The 23442-nt window shown below is 38.0% G+C and overlaps 1 protein-coding gene across 1 annotated transcript in view; it reads left to right on the plus strand.

Annotated features, from left to right (window-relative positions):
* The window catches only part of lhfpl3 (LHFPL tetraspan subfamily member 3), a 60202-nt gene extending 41954 nt beyond the window's left edge, over positions 1–18248 (plus strand). The window contains exons 2-4 of the mRNA XM_036577211.1: positions 13185–13415; positions 16294–16328; positions 17319–18248. Of these exons, the coding sequence (XP_036433104.1) occupies positions 13185–13415; positions 16294–16310 (248 nt within the window). The 3' untranslated portion in view covers positions 16311–16328; positions 17319–18248. The remainder of the gene's footprint in view (positions 1–13184; positions 13416–16293; positions 16329–17318) is intronic.
* Positions 18249–23442: the final 5194 nt, after the last annotated feature.

Genomic DNA, 23442 nt, shown 5'->3' on the forward strand with positions numbered 1-23442 from the left:
CCTAGTTTACATTCTGGGGCTCTTATTGGTGATGTAATAGTGTAATAGTGCTTACTGACTCTGTCTTTAACTGGGGGAGTAAAGAATTCACAAAAAATGTCATTGACTTCAGCTGCAAGTGTTACCAAACACAGTGGAGACCACCCCTGAGTACCATTAGGTCCTGTTGGTCATCTTAAGCAGGTACTAAAAGCCATAAAGCTGATCCTGGAGCGATGGTCAATGGAAAAAACACAGTGTCAGTTTTCAGGTGCCCAAGGTTCCAGTGCTTCTTCAAAAGGATGTTATATCCGAAGTGCTAAAGAGAGATGGCCATGTAAAATAGCTGTTTTTGGTACAAACAAATGTCATAAATGAACTTATATGACAGTTATTATTAATATTTACAATATTTTAGATAAATATTTTACAGTTTCTACCAGACCTTGTTATTCAAAGCAACTTATATTGGTATGTGATAATGTTGCACAGTATGTTGTTTGTTAAGCTAGTATTCAGTACATTCTGATGAAGCTTACTTTGCCCACTCATTTGGCTGCAACAGTATGCACTGCTTTTTAAATGGAAATAAATCTTTCTTTATGGTTACATTTGAGCAAATAAGAAGCATGTCATGTTTGAGGTGTGTGTTGCAGTGTAGGGAGTGTGTTTCTGTCTTGTCCTCTCAGCTCTGTTTTGGCACGCTTGGCTGGATTGCTCTAAGCCTCAGCAGGTACGCTGGCAGAGGTCACTAATTAATCGGAACACCTGTTCCCAATCACCTCTTCTGCCTTGTTGCCCTGGGGCATGGTGGGAGTTGCGGTCCTCCGTATGTGCTCAGTTGGGCCAAGTGTAAATGTAGAAGGACAGGATTGCCTTATTTTAATAAGTAAATAGGACTGGGTTTTCCAAGCAACATAGTGTTATTACTGTCATAATATGAACGTATCATTGCAGTGCTGTATTTAACAGTTAAAGCAAAGTAGTTCTGCAGAAAATTGAATTTTCACATTTTCCCTCCGTACCCCATGTACTCAGTGGTGTCACTGCACTGGAGCTACGAGACTAATGCAAGTAATGTAAGTGTATAGCCTACCAATTAGCACTGTGCAGTCTGCATGCTTAAATCATCACACACTCACCTCAAACTGTCTCGAGTTGTTAAGTAATCACAAACAAACTTGCTTATGTGGTTTCTGACACTGTATGACACACTGTTGTCTATGAACATGGACTATATATACTTTTGTCCTGTGGTGGGAAACTGACCAATGATGAATGGGGTAGAGGGGGGCTGATAAATTGTGCAGCAATAGATGGGCTAGATAGTTTTATACCTACAGTTGTATGCAGAAGTTTGGCCCCTTTGGCCAAATTACTCTCTCTCACTCACTCATCATCTTAGCTGCTTATCCTCCTGGGTCATGGGGGGCGTTTCCTGCCTTACGCTCCAGGCTGGACAGGTCTTGGCCAAATCACATGTTTATTACTGTACATTTTCTTATTGTATATATTATTATTATTATTATATTTGTTTATTTTTTAAATAAAAGGAAATTAAAGCCTCTTTTTTGCTGCAAAAAGAACCTTTTTCTGTAAATGTTAATTCACTTTCACTTTATATTTGATTAACTAAAAAAAAACTTAAATTGTGGCATGTGCAAAAGTTTGAACACTCTCCACTCTCCATGTCTCAGACTTTAATTAACTCATTAGGACTTAACAGATTTGTTAGGACTGGTTATGCAGAGCAAGACATGTCATTAAGAATTGTCAGCTGGTAATAATTCCAAAGTGTAATAAATTCTCTAACACTCAACAACCACGGGCTCTTCTAATCAACTGGCTGAGGACCTGAAAATGAAACTAATTCAAGCCTTAAAGCAGGGCAAGTCTATAAAAAGATATCAAAGCTCTTCCAGCTCACAGTGTCCTCTGGCCAAACTGTCATTAAGAAAAAGCAGTTAAGGGGACCTGTGGAAGTCACGGCAAGACCTGGAAGACCAAGCAAATTCTCAGAACTGCTTGTATGCCATCCAGAACGGCAAAGCAAAACCCCTGTATCACCTGCAGAAAGGTTTAGCTGACACAGGAGAGGTGGTACAACTTTCTACTGTGCAGCATTTCTTGCACTAACATGATCTGCGTAGAAGAGGCATCAGAAGGACGTAAGAAGCATTTTAGAAACAAATAGTGTGGACGGATGAAGTAAAAAAGAGCAGCATTTGATGAAAGGAACACCTTGCCAACTGTTAAGCATGAGGGTGGATCTATTATGCTTCGGGATTGCGTGGCACCCAGTGGCACGAGAAAGATTACATGAATAGATAGAAAAATCCACCAAGAACTTATGCAAGAAATACAAGATAAAACTTTTAGAAGAGTGTCACAGTGCCTTGCTGTGCATGCAAGACAGCCAAGAATATCACAGAACTACAAAAATTCTGCAAGGAAGAGTGGGTAAAACATCCTAAAACAAGAATAGAAAGACTCCTATATGGCTACAAAAAGCATTTGAAAGCTGTGGTATCTGCCACAAGATTCTGATTATTTTAAGTAAATCATATATAAAGTAACTACGACAATATTTGCATCTTTTCAAAAATGAACAATATGTCATTTGGTCAGCAGTGTCCAGACTTGGCATACAACTGTATATAGTAGATCTGTAGGGTAGATGGAGCTCATCAAGTGGCCACTTAGTGGAAGCACAAGGTATGGGTTTCTAATGAAGAGGCCAGTGAGTGAAAGTGTAAGGTAGGAGTTTCAATATGGTCACATGAACATGAGTGCACATGTAGCTACACAATACAAACAGACATTACTATGGCCATATCAAGTCCATACAGATACAAACTACATCCATAAATGCAGTGCTTTGGTCACTCTTAAAAAGCAATCATGGCCTGGACAGGATATTCTGCAGTACCTCCAGCAGTCTATGTAATATTTAACATAAGCTTCTTTTTTTGTGTGACAATAGTGTTTCTGTTTGGCTTTTCTCTTTAATTCAAATAGACACTAACAGATGTTACACATAATGCTGCGTCTAAACTAAGACTTGTCTTTGTCTACCAGAACAAGCAAACTTTATCTTTTACAAACTTCAACATCTTTGCAGATGAGCAGGTCAACATTTATAAAAGTGTTTCTATTGTGTTTAAATGCTATTTTTAATTGTGGCGGTTTAATATGTTTTTTTTTTTGGAAGAGGTTTGAACTGTTTTTAAAGGGGGTTCTCACCCCTCCCCTTTTACCCCTCATTGCTCGCTAGCAGCTTAACACAGAGTCACATTTCACACTCTGAGTGCCAACAGTGTCCTAGTTAATTTGATAACAGAGTTAGAGGAAAAATATATTTAATTTAATCATATTAATTAAAAATAAAGAATCCTGAATGGTGCAACTGTCTTAGTATTGGCCCTGTCATCAGGAGATCACAAGTTTGATCCCTGGTGATGCTACAATTGGCTCGGTGAGAGCACAATTGGCCTCGCTCTCTCTGGGTGGGTAGAATGGGCCCCACGTCTCCCCCCATCACCCAGCACACTGCTAGCCAGCGTCTGTTAGCTGACGTTACAAAACTTGCAGATGGTGCTTGCCTCTGAGCACATTCAGCTGTCCAATGGCGTTGCGTTAGCGTTAGGTCGAAAAGACGTGCTGGCTCATTTCACAGGTCTTGGAGGAAGCCTGTGCTAGCTTTTGCCCTCCTAATGCCGGTGGTATTGTGAGACTGGGGAAGTCCTAAATAGTGGGTGGACCTGGAAATGTTTAAATTGGGGAGAAAATTAGGGAAAAAAATGAAAATAAAATAAAAATAAATAAATAAACTAAAGAATTGATTTCTGTGATGAAGAACTGGTAAAGCCATTTAATGCTGTAACAGTTCATCTGCAATAAAATAAGCCCAAAGGATATCGAGCTAATGCAGGCAGAGTGGTCAGCTTTGCCTGTAAACATGATGAAGGGTTAATAAAGCTGTCCACTGCTTTAATAGAGCCTTGTGCGTTAAGGGAGTAAATCTAATTTTATGACTGCCAGCATGTTGGGAATACAGAGCATGATGGGATTGTCCTGTGTTATTGATAAGCCAATGACAGAATATGATTTCTTGGGGCCAAAAGCAGAAATTAAAGCGATAGTTCACCGAAAATATAGTTTTCCTCCCTTATTCCAAGTGTAGCCAAAACATGTTTGGTGTCTAAAGCCTGAATTTTATCTGTATTTTTGCCCATTTCGAGATGTGAAGCACCTCATGGACCTGGCTGGAAACTTACTTGCTCCTCATTTACTCACTCAGGTTGGACGCTATTAGCACAGTTGGCTTCTTAACATTCACATCAGTGACAGTGTGTTAGGGTGCTAGTTCATTATTTAAATAGGAATTCGACTTTTGCATAAATAGATCATCAATAGATCATTACGTTGTAAATAAATCATTCAGAGTAGTTTGATGTGAAATGCTCCATTCTGGAGAGACTTGCAGAGTCAGAATTGTTCACAGTGGTGACCACAGGAACCAGATGTCTGAAGAGTCTAATGCCTCTAAAATCTCCGGCACTGAATGGTTATGAATACAGTGTCCGATGCCTGAGACATAGTTTTATGATACTTTTAGGTTTAAAATGTTTTTTTTTAAATCCCATCATGGTCAAATAGTCCCCAAAGGCCAAACAGCCCCCAAAGAAGATTTCTTTTTCCAGATTTACCTCTATTTTAACATTATCAACCTTACATATATATAAACTCAGAAGGCAAGTGTAGGTTCACTGGTGGTTTTGTACAGTAAATAAAATGGCTATACTTGGACTGTAGACAGTTCAACCCCTGGTTCCTATCACCACCACTGTAAGGAAGTTGGTAAATTTCTCTAGGATTGTGCATTGCACATCAAACCACTCTGAAGGATTGTTTACATCTCAACAGTTGAATTCTGCAGGAATTTTTAAAAATGTAATTCCCCTTTAACAACACAACATGGTTTGAGGCAGATATGTGATAATTGAGGCAGGCAGTTTACACAACGATTGGTGTACATAAACCTGCATTACTTTTTTGCTATTAGCTTTGTGGCTCTATTCTTAAAACTAGAGAAGCTTCAGACACCAAACTGATGTTGACTGATCATCTACATTTGGGAAAAGGGGGTGAAAACTGAGTAAATTTCACTGAACTGTTGCTTTATGTATGAACAAAGCTGATTTCTTTGTTATGTGTGTGAAGAGCAGGCATTGTTATGCTCAACCTGTTTGCATACGGTGCACTATTATTCCCCTCCATCCCTCTCTCTTCTCTCTCAGCAGGAAGAACAACAATCTTTTTCAACAATGCCATCTCAGGAGATAATACACACACTGAAATAATGATGCCTTCCTGCTACAACACCACATTTAGAGATTAACAACACAGCAAGATAGTCTACGGAGAGAGGGCGGATAAGAGAGAGTAAGGAAGGGAGAGAGAACGTGAATGAGAGGTAAAATAAAGAGAGAGAAAAAAATGCAGAAGACACATGATAGACTCCATCTTGAGGCTGTCAACCTTGCATTAGTCTTTCCTTCTTCATTTATTATTCTCTCTTTTCCTCATATCTTCTCTGGCACTCGCTCTCTCTCTGTCACTCTCTCCTCATCAGCCAAGATGTAAAGGCCTTATCAGCTTCCATGACAAGTGAAACAACCTTAGTGAAGGAGAATGAGCAGCTCACAAATACAGCTTTATGTGTTCTGTAGCTAATGGCTAGGGCTATCCATTCTGCAGCCACATACAAAAAGCAAAAGAATTACCATATATTTTCTATATGTTTGGCAACATATAGCAATACATGTTGTTTCCATAGGAGGCACTTAGTAAGTACTGTAGCTCTGCTACACTAGCTGGTTGTATGAGTTGGTTAGCATATGAGTACTGGACGGTCAGGGTTGGAATGTAACAGAGTGCAGTATTGGAAAAACATATTCAGAATACAGAAATTAAGTATCTGTATTCAGTTCAAGTTACATTTTCAAAAAGCAGTATTCAGAATACTGTTATGTTTTACATCTTTAGGAGAATACTTTGAGAATACTTACCTGTTTAATTAAATAAATTACAATACATTTTGAAAAACACATTAAAGCTTGTTCATTAATTACTTTAAAATAAGTGCATTGTGCATAGCTGGATAGACACACTCTAAAAAGGAACTTGACAAACAGCTTCTTTGACGTTTCTGCTAAAGCATGAGAAGACTGCTACATCAATGTGATCAGTTATTTATCTGTGATCTTTTGTATTACTGAGCTCTGCTAAAGCCTAATTAGACTGATAAATCAAAGTTATAACAAGTGTTTAATCTCAGCATTACTAAAATCTGCTAAAGCCTGAGTAGACTGATAAACCACTGTGCTGATCAAATATTAATCTCAGTGTTACTGAGCTCTGCTAAAGCCTTGCCAAAAGATCTCAGATTTCCATCTAACTCCTGTTAGGTTTATTAGAAAGACCTACCTAGCTATTTAAAAAACAACAAAGTTTTGATTTCTTTTAAAGTGAAGTTAAAAGAGTTTAATTTGTCCCACATTTGCATATCACTACTGAAACACAAAGAGTTTTACTCCATAGAGCAAAACTTTATGCATTTTAGAACAGGAAGTGAGACTGCATCCCTGTCCATCACGGCCACATGATGAGCAGATAGATCTTGTTGTTTGAAAGTAAATTTGTCCCAGAGTCTGGAAACCTGTGTGTAACATTAAAAATAGTCACTACTGAAGCATATTTTCTGCAATTAATAAACCTTTTGCATTTTAATGGAAAATATTATGATTTTATGTGTACAACTGTTGTCCAGATATTATATGTTGGAGTTTTTACACACATCAGTGTCACTGCTAGTTTTAGAGTGGTCTAATACCCAAAAATATCCAGCCAAGAGCACCTCTGTGGTCAGAAACCGACCATTAATGAAGGGCTAGAGGATGACTAACAGAAACGGTGCATCAACAGATGAGCTACAGTCTCTAATTGTATAGCAGCAAGGTGGAGCTAGAAGAGAGGGGTTTCTAATGAAGTGGCCAGTAAATGTATGCACCTAAGATGCCCAACATGCCTTTGTGATGCTATCAAAGGAGGCAGGTAGGTGCACTCAGTGTAGAACAGTTCATAATCAGGGCAATTGATTGCCCCTCGAAAAGAACGGGAGCATCCATTAATACAGTCTGCGCACTTTATTATAACAAGGGATTGACGTTTCTTCTGAGAGTCTTTGAAAAATGTGAAACCTGAAGTCAGATCATGAATCCTTTTAAAAGACATAGAAGGATAAAGTTTATGACTTTTTTTTTCTTCTACTGAATAACAGCGTTAGCGGAGACACTTCGCTAATGATTCACATGAATGTGATCATCTTTGCGAGGGGTTTTGATCTCAGTAAAAGCTGCCACACACTGCAACTGGGTCAGTTTCAGCAGAATCACCTCTCAGATCTATGACTGCAGAAAGTCTATAAATAGGTAGAGGCAGAGATGATGTTAGATGTGAGTGAAAGATGGGTTTGGTGCATTTGTAGTGCAGTGCAGGAGTGCCTGGTCATGTTTATGGAAATCTACCACCCCACAGAGTTCCAGCTCTATTTTATCACATGTACAGCAAAAACGAGTTTGAAAATACATGTCTGAGCTTTGCTTTTTTAAGCAAACTCTTTTTTCACTGATTAACATCATGCAAACTGCATACTTAAATCATCACTCACTTGCCTGTAAACGCATTGAGTTGTTAAGTAATCTCAAAGAGACTAAAAAAGCCTATTCCCACCAAATAACAGTTTCTGGCAGGAGAATATCAAAATTTTGACCAAGAATCTCAAAATAATGACATATTATGTTGAAATAATGACTTATTTTCCCAAAATTTTGATTTTCTATCTTAACATAGTTATTTCTGCAAAATGTTGACATAGTGTCTCAGAATAATGCCTTACTATGTAAAAAATATTGACCTATTTTCTCAAAATGTTGACTGAAAAATAAGACTTACTTTCTCAACATTTTGAATTAGTACTTTGCAAATAATGATTTATTTTCTCAAATGTTGACAAAGCGTGTAGACATAATGATATCAATTTTTTGAGAAAATAAGTCTAGTCAAAACTTCAAGGAAATAAGTCATTACTTTGAGTTATTAAGTCAAAATTTTGATATACTGCTAGTAAACAGTTACTCTACAGTACACTATACCTCTATATCATGCCGAAGCCTGAGGTTTTTATAGACACGAGTATGTCATACCATGTCAGTGTCACTACTTATTATCTCGTAGCTCCAGTGTAAACCTAAGGAAGCGAACTTCAGATGCCAAACATGTCTTGGCTGAATGACTACATTTGGTTAAAGGGGAAAAAGTGTGTACATTTGATTTTTTTTGGCCAAACTAATACTTTAACACAAACGAGCATAAAGCATCCTGCTGCTCTGCATAAATTTAGATGTTTCCATGAAAGCAGCTGCCCAGCACCTCCAGCTGCCAGAATGATGATGTGCCTCTCCATATGTTTCCCCCACAGACATACATATGTGCACTGAAATGTTATTTTCCCCACATTATAGCACTGCATACCATCTCCTGGTGGTGTTCTGACAGTGGAGTCTTCTAATGCTGTGTATCCAATTTCTCCTGCATGGCACAGTCTATCACTTTCCCCACTTTAATATATCTGATTCAGCTCATAATCTCACTAACCACCTCTTCATAAGCTGAATTATTTGAGCTGAAAGTGAGTGTATATAAGTATAAGGTAGGTATTTCTAATAAAGTGGCCAGTGAGTGGAAGTATAAAATAGGTGTTTCTAATAAAGTGGCCAGTGAGTGAAACTGCAGTGCAGGTGTTTCTAAAGTGGCCAGTGAGTGGAAGTACAAGGTACAGTGTTGATGTTGGCTGGATGACGCTGAGTTGGTATAATTTGGACTTAACAGTGATTCATCGGTTGCTCAGGCCTTTATTATTAATTGATAATGAGTTTTTTCTGCTGCAGGCTGGAAGCAGTGTGTCCTCATCACTCTTTTCATTAGTGTTACAGTGGTGGTGATTGTTGTGTGGTTTGTGAGTAATGTCTTTATGTCTTTTGAGTCACCCACACTGGAAACACACGCGAAAGCAGGAACACAGCAGGGGGCCTGAGTCATCAGCTATTCCCTCTACCTCTCCCTCCACTCATCTCACTTTCTTCATTTTTTCAACACATTCATTTCATTCCTCTCTTCCTTTATAACCTTTTTTCTCTTTCCTTAGCAACTTTCTCTTTTCTCTCATTGTACATCTCATTTTCCTCTATGCGTCTCTTTCTCTACATTAACTCTCTGCCTCTTTCCTTCCCCCTCTTTCTATATCTGCATCTCTTCTTCCTCTTTCCCATGCATCTTTTCTTTCTTTCCTTACTTTATATTTTCTTTTCCTTCTCAATCTAATCTACATGTCATTTCCTCTCGCTGTCATCTTTTCACCATTGTTCTGTCTTTCTTTCTTACTTTTTTCATTTCTGTCTTTCTTTGTCTTTTCATTTTTTCCTTCTTTTCTTCCTCCTTTCTCTACTAATTTTCATTTTCAACATCTTCCTTTATGTTTTCTTGTCTCTTTCCTCTTTTCATCCATCCAGCTCTCTGCTGTATCTTGACATGTCTGCATCCCTCCATTTTTTCTTTACATTCCCTTCTTTCTTTCTTTCTTTCTTTCTTTCCTCCCACTCTGTCTCTTAAAATTTTCTTTGTCACCCTATCTCTATTCCACTCTCTCTCTCTCCCTCTCTGATACAGAAGTCATGGTGTGTGTGTGTGTGTGTGTGTTTGGGGGGATTATCATGCTCTTAATTCCCTTGGCAGCCATATGTGGGCCGATATCACTCAAATGTCATTCTCTCCCTCTCTCTCTCCATCTCTCCCCTTTTCTCTCTATCTCTTTCCTCTTTCTCTATATCTCTTGCTTTCTCTCTCATCAATCTCGCTCTCTTTTGCTCTTTCTTTTTACTCACCCTTCTCTCTCCCCCTTCTTCTTTCTTTCTTTCTCTCCTTCTCCTCTCGCCATCTCACTCTCTTTCCTTTCCCTTTTTCCCTGTTGCCTCCTTTTCTCTCTCTCTCGTTATTTCTTTCTCTTCATCCACTCCCCTCTTTCTCCTATCTCCATGTCACTCTGTCTCTCTTTTTCCCCTTGATCACTCTCATTCTTCTCTTTCTCCTCTATTTCTCTTCTCTTTTTCATTTTCTCATTTCTCTCTCTCTCTCTCTCTCTCTCTCTCTCTCTCTCTCTCGCTCTCTCTCTCCATTTACACTGTGTGACTGAAGCAGCTGTTTCAGTGCTGAATTAGCCTTTAGCAGAGCTATAAATGATCTCTCTCCATGTGCGTAAAGCTCAAACACCTACTGCTACAAGCAATATAAATGCGTCACATCTGACACGTGATTTTTGCAGCTACTAGGGGTGTAAAAATGCATCGATAATTGATTATAATAATATTTTATAACATCCAGTAAAATGTGTATATGTATTAGCCAATATAAGATTCAAAACTCAAGCTATTTTCAAACCTAAAAATCCACATAAATCTTGCTCTTTTTCTCATCTGAATCTTGTTTTTTTAGTGTCTGTATTTGTCTAGAGTGTAAATAGTTCCTCTAGTTACATTTGTGTATTCAGTGTATTTTTAATCAGAATTTTGAGTCTGTACCTGAATATCCAAATCAAATTGAATTGTTATGATTTTTTATGTTCTATTGTATATTTCTTTTCACACCAGAGATCATTCATTACATGATTATGTACATCTCCATACTTTGTTTGCCCCCTTTTACCTTGTTCTTCACCTGCACAGAGTTGATGAGACACAGCAGTGCTCCTTGAGTTTTTAAACACTTCAGTGTCAATGTTGGACTGAGAATAGTTCACCATTTAAAAATATCCAGCCAAAAGCATCCTTTGGTCAGAAACTGACCACTGATGAAGGACTAGAGGATGACCAACGCAAACTGTGCAAACAGCAGCAGATGAGCTATCGTCTCTGACTTTACATCTACAAGGTGGACTGACAAGGTAGGAGTGTCTAATAGAGTGGACAGTGAGTGGACACAGTGTTTAAAAACACCAGCAGCACTGCTGTGTCTGATCCACTCAGACCAGCGCAACACACACTAACACACCACTATCAGATCAGTGTTACTGCAGTGCTGAGAATGATCCACCACCCAAGTAATATCTTCTCTGTGGTGGTTTTGTGGGGGTCCTGAGCTCTGGCCCTATTATCAGAAGATCATGAGTTTGATCCCTGGTGATGCTACAGCTCTTTGTGTCCAGGAGTTTAAGAAAGCCCTCTGTCTCAGCACAATGTATCTGATGAGTGTGTGTTTAATGGTCAGGTCAGGAGGTGCTGATGTCCAGGGACCTCATGACCTCCTTCTCCTCATTCAATTTAACAGTCATCTATTTCACCACTGACCCTTCTGGACCGCCGTGTCTGTTTTTATTCTCTTTCTTCCCTGCCTCACTTTTATTCTCCCGATCTGCTATCAGCTGCTAGATGGCTTTTTGACCTCTATTAAACCAGTGACACATTTATCGCACCAATCCAACACATGCTGTATCTCACTGTGAGGTTTTAGGTCAAAGAGTCAACCTCCAGTCCTGGAGGCAACATTACTGCGCAGTTTAATATTTTCCCTAATTTAACCCACCTAATTCAACTCATCTGCTAATTGTCCAATTCATGTTCTACCCACAGATGTGCTCTATTGTAACTACTGTTGTGAGGTTGGATAAGCCTCACAGAATGCTGGGAAAAATCCTGTTAAACCTATGAAAAGTTGTTGAATAAATAACTCAATCTAAATGAAGGTATTGTGATATAAACTGAGTTGTGAGCTACAGTTTCTCATTATGTTGAATAGGATTTTTAAGGTGTAGTGGAAAGCTTGTACTAATTCACAAGTATGAAAGGACACATATGTATGTAGACTGAGCATGGATAGATTAATCATCAAACTCTTCCTGAGAAGAATTAGAGGGAGCATTCTAAATTAAGTAGAAGAAATTGCTGGGTGCATCATGTTGTTGAAAAACTCCTTTTAAAGCCATCATAAGCTTACATAATGAGTGTTTTATTTCTGTGCTGACTAATCAGATTAAAGATAAGGTGTGCCTTCACTGACAGGTGTAACAGAGGACCAATTAGTGGTTGCATTCCTTCACAGATCAAAATCATGGCATAAATAAAAAGAAGCTTTATAGTTTTTCCTGTTAATTCAAACAGTGCCACATTTGCCAGTAAAAAGCAGTAGTTTAACGTTTTGCCTGTACGTACATGAAACAATAGCTTGCTAGCACAGCAGTGTGCACAGTGTGATGGATGCAGTGTGAAGATGTTAGATGTTTTATAGCAGAGAAACTACATTTACTGTACAGTAGTGTGGTCCCTCAGGACATGAGTTTAAAACCCCTAGTCTAGACCACGTGGTCAACTGTGCTTATTTTCACCATACCATGTAACTGTCTCAGGCTATAGACACTCCCTATCCCTTTCTACTTCTACTCACTGGACACTTTATTAGAATTCCCTGCCTTGGACTTCCACACATTGGTCACTTTATTAGAAACACCTACCTTGTACTTCCACTCACTGGCCACTTTGTTTGAAACACCTGCCTTATACTTCCGCTCACAGGCCACTTTATTAGAAACACCTACTCTGTGCTTCCACTCACTGGCCACTTTATTAGAAACACCTGCCTTATACTTCCACTCACTGGCCGTTTTATTAGAAACACCTACTCTGTAAGTCCACTCACTGGCCACTTTGTTAGAAACCTTCTTTGTACTTCTATGAGGTAAAACATGGCAGTGGTCATGGTAGTGTGTGTGGTGCTGGTGTGAGTTTAATAGACACAGCGGTCCTGTTGGAGTTTTCACACACATCAGTGTCACTGCAAGGTTGAGAGTGGGCCGCCACCCTGTCAGAAACTGACCACTGATTGAGAGCTAGAGGATGTCTAACAGAAACTGTACATCAACAGATGAGTTACAGTCTCTAACTGTACACCAGCAAGATGGAGCTGCAAGACAAGGGTTTCTAATAAAGTGTCCAGAGTGTGTGTGTTGGGCTATCTGATCTAATCTAATCTCTCTCTTTGAAGTACTTGTCTCAGGCTTTGCCACATCTACCATAACTAATCTGTGTGTATTTCAGGCACGTGTCTAGTGCTGGGTTGTCTGATCTACCCTGATGGCTGGGATGCAGATGAAGTGAAGCGGATGTGTGGAGAGCAGACGGACAAATACACCATTGGAGCGTGCTCAGTGCGCTGGGCCTACATCTTGGCCATCATGGGCATCATGGATGCCCTCATCCTGTCCTTCCTCGCCTTCGTCCTGGGCAACCGACAGGATGGCCTCATGGGAGAGGAGCTGCTAGGAGACAGTAAGAGACTAACCATCAAAGCATCATCAGTTTAACCATTTAAACTCTAAGGGTCTGCATGTGGGTCCACAGATCAGTTCCTCACACTCATAACTACAGAACAGTTTAGTTACATAATAGACACAGAATAATTCATAGTAACAGTTAATGAATAATTAATTGTAGTTACTGAATAACAACCTCTGAGTTTAAGGGATTGAAGAACCTGTGCTCTACATTGAATTTCGCTTTGTTCGACTGAGGCCCATTTATAACGTGTGTGGTTTTATGTACCAAAAACAGTAATAATTCGTTTTTACATGACCATTTCCAACCGTTATCCCTTAGAGTTAGGCTGTTTTTGTTAATGTGCCTTTAAGACTGATATATGTAAATGAGCTCTGTTCTGACTGGCTGAATCATTCACAAAAAACACTTCAGGCTCCAAACCTTTTGAATGTCTGACTGTTTTGGCAATGAGACGTTTGCAGTTACCACATTATTTCAGCATAAATAGGGGAGCTAAAACACTGTAGCCTGAAAGAGTGGTGTGAATATGTGAATGTGTTCATGGTTGCGACATCACAACCCTGATCAACCCGAAATGGCTGTTTTTGCAGTTTAATTTGCATATATAGACTGTGTATACTGGGAAATGAATGGTACATTTTCAAAAAAGGAGGTACAGTTTATTCTTCCATGATATAAGCCCTTTAAGAGAGAAAAGACACATTAGAGAGAGTTACTATTCACTACACACATTATGCAACTGAATGAAGGTAAGCAGTTTGGTAGACGATGTTTTGTGTTTCACCTGATTGATTTCCTGACACAGGATCTCCGAGCAGCACATTCATTTTATATGCTGAGCTGAACGCATTTATTGAACTGAATTAAAGCGCTTTAAAAGAGTTTGCAGGTGACAACTGATTGGTTTTTGGTGTATCTAATGCACCTGCTGCTGTATTATTCTCCCCTGTTCATTCATTTGTGTATTACTGGGGAGAACAGGACAAGGCGAAGACAGACCGATTAGGGAAGACGTAATGAGAGGAGAAAATGAGAAAGAGAAATAGTCACCAAGGAGAAAATAAGATGATGTGAATGAAAGAGTGAGGTGTATACGGAGAGGGAAGCGATAGAAGCTATAGAAAAAGGGGGGAGAGAGACAGAGAAAGAAAGAAAATGAGAATTTACTGCAGGCTGGGGTTAATTGAAGCTTGGGGCTCCGGACTGAGCCATGCATTACTAATGGCTGTTTACACAGCTCGCTGTCAGCTTGTCCACATTAATCACACACACGCACACACACACGCACACACGCACACACACACACACACACACACACACACACACACTTTAGCTTAGAGAGCTGGCAAGCTGGCAATCAAGGTCTGAATTCACAACATTTCTCAGATGCCCAAAAGCATAAAAATGTTCAGGTCATTATCAGCATTACTGCAGATATGCTATAAAAGTGATATTGATAATCTTAAAGCAGTCTTTTTGAAAACACTTGTGCATTGAAGCTACAAGCTTACCTAATAAGTAATGGAACCTTACTGGTGCTAATTCCATGCCTAAATCAGCACAAAGCTTGCCTCCAACCTTGTCAAGTAATCTCAAATAGAGCTTTCTTATGTGGTAGCTTGCTTTCTGATACTATATAACACTGTTATCTATAAATATGGTCACAAATATCAACACATTTACATATGTCTGCCCTTTCATACTGAAGTTATAAGGAATGTTTCAGCCTGCACTGCTTTTTGAACGAGGTACAATACACTATCATTCAAAAGTTTACGATTCAAAGTATCACGTCGATGTTTTTACTAATATACAACCACTTTGGTTACAGATAAATGTTTTAAATGATTAAAATAAGAGTATATTATTCTAAAGATTAAAATGATTATACTGACACTGATGACAATGATTTAAAATCATTAGTAGAAGGCTGTAAAATAATAATACTGATAAAATGTCCAAATTGATGATGGATAAGTGGTTTTAAAATGGCATGGAATATGATAAGTGATTCTAGACTTTGTTTCTAGAGTTTGTATTATTATATCATTTAGATCATTATAGTATCATTGTTATTAGTTATTATATTATTAATTGTTATTATTATGCTCTTTATTATTTTTCTAAGCTTTTAAACAAGGTATAAGAGCAATAGGAGTTGAATTTCATCACTGAAAGCAGAAAAACAACATTAGTGCCATTTAGTCCAGTGCACCACTGCAGACCAAGCTTATTTTTCACTTTCAACAACCTGACAGTTACTATTACTGCATGCTTCTGCACGTAAATTATGATTTATTTTCTAGTGAATGAGACACTGTTATATAAAATATTTTTTTTCTGTTTTGTTTTGAGAGTTCTGATGCCCCCTAGTGGTGCTTTAGGTACTGAGTTGGGGTTGTTGCAGATATTTTACAGCAGTCAGGGTTATAATTCCATGAATATGATTTTAAAATGTAGAGTCCCTTAACTGTTCCTTTACTGTCCTTTTCTTTACTTGTTTTCATCAGTGTTTTTTGAGTGAGATGAACAAGCTCATAGATACATAGATAGACAGATAGATTGACAGATGGAAGGACAGATGTGTCGATAGACAGACAAACAGACAGACAGATAGATAGATAGATAGATAGATAGATAGATAGATAGATAGATAGATAGATAGACAGATGAAGGGACAGATGGATGTATAATTTACAGTATAGCAAAATCACTGGACATCACACACATATGAACAGACACAGCCTGGCTTAAAGTACAGAGGACAATAACGCCACATATGTTTGGTCAGTAGAGCTGGTATTGATGTCCTGTTCTGTTTTATTTTGTTTTTAATTTTTTTGATGGAACGTTGTTTTGTCTCCAACAGAGAGTGGGAATGCATAAATGGCTGAGCTGGAGCAGGTGAGTGCTCTTTATAAACACTTGGGGCTCAAATAATCTTAAATCTTAAACCATAATCATTAATAAGACATTATGGTTTATGCTTACGTGCTTAAAATGTGTTACTAAGTAGAAAATGAGAAAACAAATTTGAAGCCTGTGAATTAATTTATATTATAATGGTAACAAATTGTGCTACTGCTAATATTCCACATGCTCATTTTGCAAATGTTAATAAATAAAAAGTTAACATAAGATAAACATGTTGTTTGAAGATATTTGTGATGTGGTGTGAGTTTTTTCCATCACTAAACTAATTTCAAGTTTATTAATTTACTAATATAAGCTTGTGTTTTACAGTTTCAGCTTCAATACCATTTAGTTTCACTGTAATTATAGTGTGTAAATGTGTCTGTACATCACACTGCGCCTGGCCATTTAAACACATAATTGGTAAGAAACAAAGCAGAAAAAAGAGAATTAGTATTTTACAGCTCTAATACCACATTATTTTAGCAGAACTGCTTCATTGTTTTTTGGTTAATAACTCCAATATTATAAAACCCTTTAATAATTTAGAAGAATTGGGGTGATGTGTTGATTAAGCATATATTATGCTGGAAGAGCTGGACACCTCATCCCTGTAAATGTAGTTAAAACAAGTTAAAAAAAAGAAAAAGGCCGACTAATTGTTTAGTATTACTCACTTTTACTGTAATACCTAATAATTCATTTATTTTGCATCAACTGGAAAATGTACATTTCATTTGTGGGTGATTAGAGTTACCATTATTTTTTACAATTATTACCCTATTATTTAGCAACAACTAGAAAATTAGCATATACGTTTTATAGGTCCGTGCAACTGTAACACAATATTGTAACACAATATTACTGTATTATTACTCACTTATTACTGATCAGTAAAGTGTCCCAAAAAGAGCTTAGTTCTCAAATTGTTTTTTTGTTGATAATGGGTGTAACTTTCCTTTATTTCTGCCTCTTTTCCAGGTTTATTTTGCCCAGTGAAGGAAACCAAGTTATGAGATGTCATCATCCAGCTTTTTACCCGTCATCCTATGGGTGTGCGGCCTGTCCACTGGAGGTTGGGATGAAGTGAAGGATGAAAAAAGAGGTCAATGAAGCCCATTTCTGCCCATACCAACCCTTCTAAAAAGAAAAAGAAAGGATTTTATCCAAACGCCTCCGGCCGCTCATTCAAGTGCGGCTGTACTGACTGTACAAGGCAGCTAATTCAGTTTTCAGAACGGAGGAATAAAAAAGAGGGTTGGTTTAGGCATTTCACCATCTGTTTGTCTTAACTCACTTACATTCAGTCTTTTCTTTCTCCCTCTGTCACACACGGCCAGATACACACAGAAAGCATTCACCTAGGACCTAATTAGCACTGAACTGAATACATAAAGTATGTGTCCTTTGGAGTTCCTTAATATTACTCAACTGAACTGTACGCTAGAGTCAAAGCCAAGTATGCTCACAACTGTAAACTTGAACTGTAAGGCTGTAGCTTAAGCTCTAAGCTACTCTATGGATATTCCTGGCTTGTTTGGAATTTTTTCTCGGCTATCACAGCAACCAGTGTTTAAAACCAAGCGAGGATGCCAATACTATTGTTGGAATCAAATTTATGACCATAAAGGAGGAGAAAACGTCATGATGTTCAACTGGGTACCAATGGATCTGACCCCGAGACACTGCTTTCAAATGAGTGTACAACAACAAAGGAGATAAAATGCATATAAATATACATATTTATACATAAATACACTGCACATCAAACATTTGTGGACACCTGCCATATTTTGAATTTTCTTGCTATCACTTATCAATTGTAAAACTACTCCATATAACAAATGTATGAAAAACTATATGTAATCAAAAAACTTAAATGAGTAATGTTAGATGTTCATTCAAGGTATAATTATATAAAACGTCATCACTGTAGACCAATCAGAACAAATTCTGTAGCATCATATTAAATTTAGTTGTTGGACATGAACAGGTCATGAAAGAAGGTTTAGTGATCGTAAAGCATCTGTGTTCTAATCCACTGGGTATATTTAACTTCAACAGTGTCTTCCTTGGTATGAAGAGCAGGTTTTGCCAAAATAATGATAATAACAATTTGAAAACTGTTGTTAAGCTCACCGCTGATCGGTTTGAGTGCTGACATCACAGGGGGATCAAATGCTTGGAATTTGGCTTTATTCCCAACCTAGCACTGTCACTAATACCCTATCTGTCCAAAAGTATCCAGACAGTCCATCTAATGAGTAAGTTCAGCTACTTTATGGTGCATCAATTGCTGGGACAGGCCTTCAACTGTGCACATACAGTTTGTATACTCTCGATAGAAATGCACTGGCAATAGAATAGGATGCTCTGGAGTGGCCACACATAAGCCATCACAAGGTCACAATGCTCAATGCCAAGCATCGACTAAAGGGGTTTAAAGCCCCCCAGCACTGGGCTGTGGAACAGTGGAAGAACTGTATTCTTGGAGTGATGGAGGTCCATCCAGTATCTTTGGGATGAGCTGGAGTGATGTTTGTGATCCATCTTTTGTGGTTGAATGCAATCAAATCCTCACAGCAATCTTCTAACATCTAGTGTAAAGCCTTCCCAGAAGAGTAAAGGCTGTTACTGCAAAGGAGGGCAAACTCCCATTTCAGAAGAAATGCTGGATGAACAGGTGTCTACAGCCTTTTTTGGATATGAAGTGTATTTACATGTGTGATATTGTTTTAGTCAAAATATACCAGATTAGCCTTTATATGGTAAGTTATTGCAAACCAGCAAAGATGACACGTTATTTGGTTAAAAAAGTGTCCCCAACTTTTTGATGGGCAGTGTATCTGTAGATAGATCTTGATGAATGCTGTTTCAAAATCAGGCAGTTATATCATGATTTGTTGTCTGCCTGTCTCGAATAAATGTGAAAAACAAACAAACAAAAAACAAACAAGTGGAGACACTATAAGTATTTACTGAAGTAGAAGAGTCTCAAAGTGTTTATCCCATACAGTATTCAGTGCATACATGTTGGCGTTTCTGTATCTCTGTCTTTGATATTTTCTTCTTGCTCCTGTTCTTAGACAGTGTTAGTACAGTAGAGTTGTGTGTGCCATACTAATGCTGTGCTCAGCCGGTGCTGTAACGTTATCTTGGTATTGTCACTGTCTAAATGAAGTCAATCTGTGTACAATAAACTGCACAGAAACACAGCTATAGCTGAGGTGACCTTGGACACATACGCTCCTGTGTTTTAAAGGGGAATTCCACCCATTGTTCACAATTTCTGTATAATTCAGTGGTTGAGATTTGAAATGGTTCATTGTAGTGGCACTTTTTAAAAATACATTTTAAGCCAAAAGCTTATTTTAAAACTACTGCATTGTCAGAGATTAGGAAACATACTTGTAAGCATTTCATATAATTCATTTTTTGTGATGTAAGTTTTAGGAATATTAAAAGGTTTAGATGCCTTTGTTCCTATCAATACCATTTTGAGCATTATGACATTGCCTCTTGAAGAGTGAATTATACTGAAATTTTAAAAAATGATGGGCTTCTCCTATAAGCACTGTTGAAGCTGGATTTTACCAGGTCCTGTAGTGTAATTTGTTAGTATTTGACTGGACTTACTCCATAATTATTAGTCAGACTGCAAAACTACACACACTGCAGATTTATACTGGATTAGAATCACTACACACTTATTACTGTCAGCTACACCTAAAACTGCATACACTGCAGATACATACTGAATTAAAATCTCTCCACAATGATTAATGTCAGACTGTATAAACTACACACACTGCAGTCATGCTGGATTAAAATGAGTCCACAATTATTACTACCAGACTGTGTGAACTACACACACTGCAGATTCATACTGGATTAAAATCCTTCCAGAATTATTACTGTCAGACTGCATAAACGACACAGTGCAGATTCATACTGGATTATAATCACTCAGCAATTATCACTGTCAGACTGCATAAACGACACAGCGCAGATTCATACTGGATTATAATCACTCCACAGTTACTACTGTCAGACTGTAAAAACTACACACACTGCAGATTCATATTAGAATCATATTGTGATGAATCATTACAGAACCTCCAATGGTAAAACTGATACAGCTCCAATAGGGTTTAGACTGAAGGTGTTCTCTCAGCTGAAGAATAGTCATTTAGAATAACACTGTTATTATTTAAACAAATCCTTGAAAAAGTCAAGTAAGGGAAAACCTTCAAAATGTCAAGTGTCTGTCTTGTCTGATGATCATGTATATAAAAGATGAAGAAAAAAACAATGTAAATATTCTATAAAATTACTAAAATACATGAACTGTAGAGATCAATAAAGAAATTTTGTTCAGATCTAAAGAAATAAACATTTTCTCTCAATAGACAATTATGGCTTAAGGCTGTTTTGTCTGAATAAAGATGAGTTTTCTTAACCAAGAGGAAGAAAAGGTGCTACAGAATGAAGAAAAGAAACATTCATCCATCAAAGTCTTGCAAATCTAGATCCAGCATACTCAATCATATTCAACCTACATGCTACTCTATAGTGCCCTCTGGTGGGCTACAGCCTTGCTGGACAATTTTAAAGAAAAAGTTTTAGTTTGGTGAAAAGTCGAACTCATACAGTTTTCCCACTCCACACATATTTGATCAGCCAAGACATAACAAGTACAACTAAACATATCCCTCCCAGCCAGCATTTCCTTATGGGCCCCACATGGGTTAAGATTAGACAGCCCAGTTGGGTCCAGAAAGATTTATCCATTGGCTCCATATTGGCCTGTGTGTTTTTGGCCATGTGGGCAACCAATGGGTCCTGTGTGAGCTATCATCCAATAGCCCCACATGGGCCCGTTATTGTGTCAACATAGTATGGGCTGATGATGGGCTTCCCTACAAGTAGCCCTTATGGGCAATATGGGCAGTAAACCTGGGCATTATCACATGTATTAGATACAGTTACCATAGGCCAACATGCAAATTTTGGTGATATTTTAAATGGTGTCAACCCATTTACACTATGTAACTGACAGCAGCCATCACTTTTCTTTCACAGCTTGATGACACATGACGAAACATGCTCAGTCAGTGTACGTGCATACTGTAAATTAATTTATTAATTACATTCAGTTTGAGAAAAAGGGAGAGAAAAAAATCAACTTTAAAGAGCAACGCAGTAAGTCACCGCACTACTTTAAGCAAGGTACCTGCAACATACAATTTAAGAACTTTTTAATGCCAATTTACACAGTACCACTGTATACGCAGCAAAAATGCTAATTTCCACTAGCGGATCTTATGTTTCACTGTTATGTTAGCACCTAGCTAATAGTAGTTTGCAGTCACTTATCCACACTGGGTTTACTGCTTCTTATGAAATTCTAGTTTTAAAATTTCTAAAGACATTTAAAGCTTATAAAACACATTCAGGTAACGTATTATACTTTGTATGTTGCAAGTTTCACAGAATTATTTAGTAAATACCTCAACTTAAAGCTTAACTCTGAATATTGTTGGATCTGCATATTGCACATCTTATTCTCTACAAATTTGGATCAGAACTCCTGAATCAACAAAATAAAATGTTTTGCATAGTTAAAAACTATCAAAAATAAAATGTTCGACAGCTAGCAGAAAACAGTTTACTTGGCCACATGGCTAACTGGCTGTTTTAGAATTCACTGGCTTACAGGCTTAATCCTCAGTCATTTGAATATTCCATTTCACTAATAAAAAGCGCTGATTAATCCTCAGCAGTGGAAGACAGGCCTTTTAGCTATTTAAGGCTAACGCCACCTAGAATGTTCTAGGCTTGTTGGGGTGATGACTGCAACAATATGCGGTGTTAAATCTGATTCTGGATCAGTCATATTGACAATCTTTAACAGTCTGAACCAGTTATAGAAACAGATTTTTTATCTTCAGTTGAAAATGAAGCAAAGTAAAAAAAGCAGACATTTATAGAATGTCTTCTATTTAAGGGAGCTGAATCAGAAAATTAAGTACCACGTCTGAACTTGAAGTATTTTATTAGAAATATTTATTTATTTATTTATTTTTTAAGGAACTGATATTTCATATTTGTATATGGGTGCCCACAATCTTAACCCAACTGGGTCCCATGACTGTGGCCTAACCAGGGCCTATGGTTATAACCCAATTGTGGCCCACATACAGCCCATCAAAAAGCCCATGGCAAGCCCATGCCCAGGTAAAACACATCCAAACGCTGTGATACTGGATATAAATGAAAAAGAGTACATCTTTCTATCACCTTTTAAAAAATGTGCAGATTTTTTGCTGTTGGACGTCAAAGATAAACAATCGATCTGTTTACAGATCCTTTAATTCAGTCAAGCAGATTCATCAACTGCGCCAAAATCAACACTTGTTTTGTGGTTTATGACAGTTTCCTGAAGCTTCAGTAGCCCTGTGGCGTTTTGCAGTCATGTTTCCTGATATAACGTAGAAATAGTGGCCAGGCTCCCCTTAACCTGGCTGTGCTTTCAGTACAGAATGAGTCCAGACTAAAACAGTAACCGGCAATTTTTAACACCACTGCTACACTTCTGAGTACTTTTGAACTCCAGTTATTAAAGCTATAAGCCACAAGAGGCCGTGCGTTACTGCGATTTTATCACAGGAAGGCTGTTCTTTGGTACGACGCCAAGCGCAGTGCCTAAAACTCCCTTCCCCGTGATAAAATCGCAGAATCCCACGGTTGCAAGCAGCTTATTGATTTTATAAAACGACAGCCAACATAAAGAATGATAAAATACACACTTTAATAATTTAAGTTATTATTAATAATAATTGACATAAACAAGTATTCTGCTAAAAAAAAATTCCTTGAGCGTATAATGTCGTTGCCAAGCAACGATGGGCCGTTGAAAGCGGAGGAGAACGTTCGGTCCCATTAGTATGGAGTTAGTTTTGTGCCAAAATGTTTGAGAGAAGATCCTGGTGTTTGAGAGAGGAATGTTCCGGTCTGAGAGGACTAAACACCTTCGGATCTGCTCAACAAAACACTCTGGTTTCATTCAAAACTTGAAAATCTGCACAACAATGCATTTCTTCTC

This window comes from Colossoma macropomum, unplaced genomic scaffold (assembly GCF_904425465.1).
Source record: "Colossoma macropomum unplaced genomic scaffold, Colossoma_macropomum, whole genome shotgun sequence".
In the NCBI taxonomy this organism is placed as follows: domain Eukaryota; kingdom Metazoa; phylum Chordata; class Actinopteri; order Characiformes; family Serrasalmidae; genus Colossoma; species Colossoma macropomum.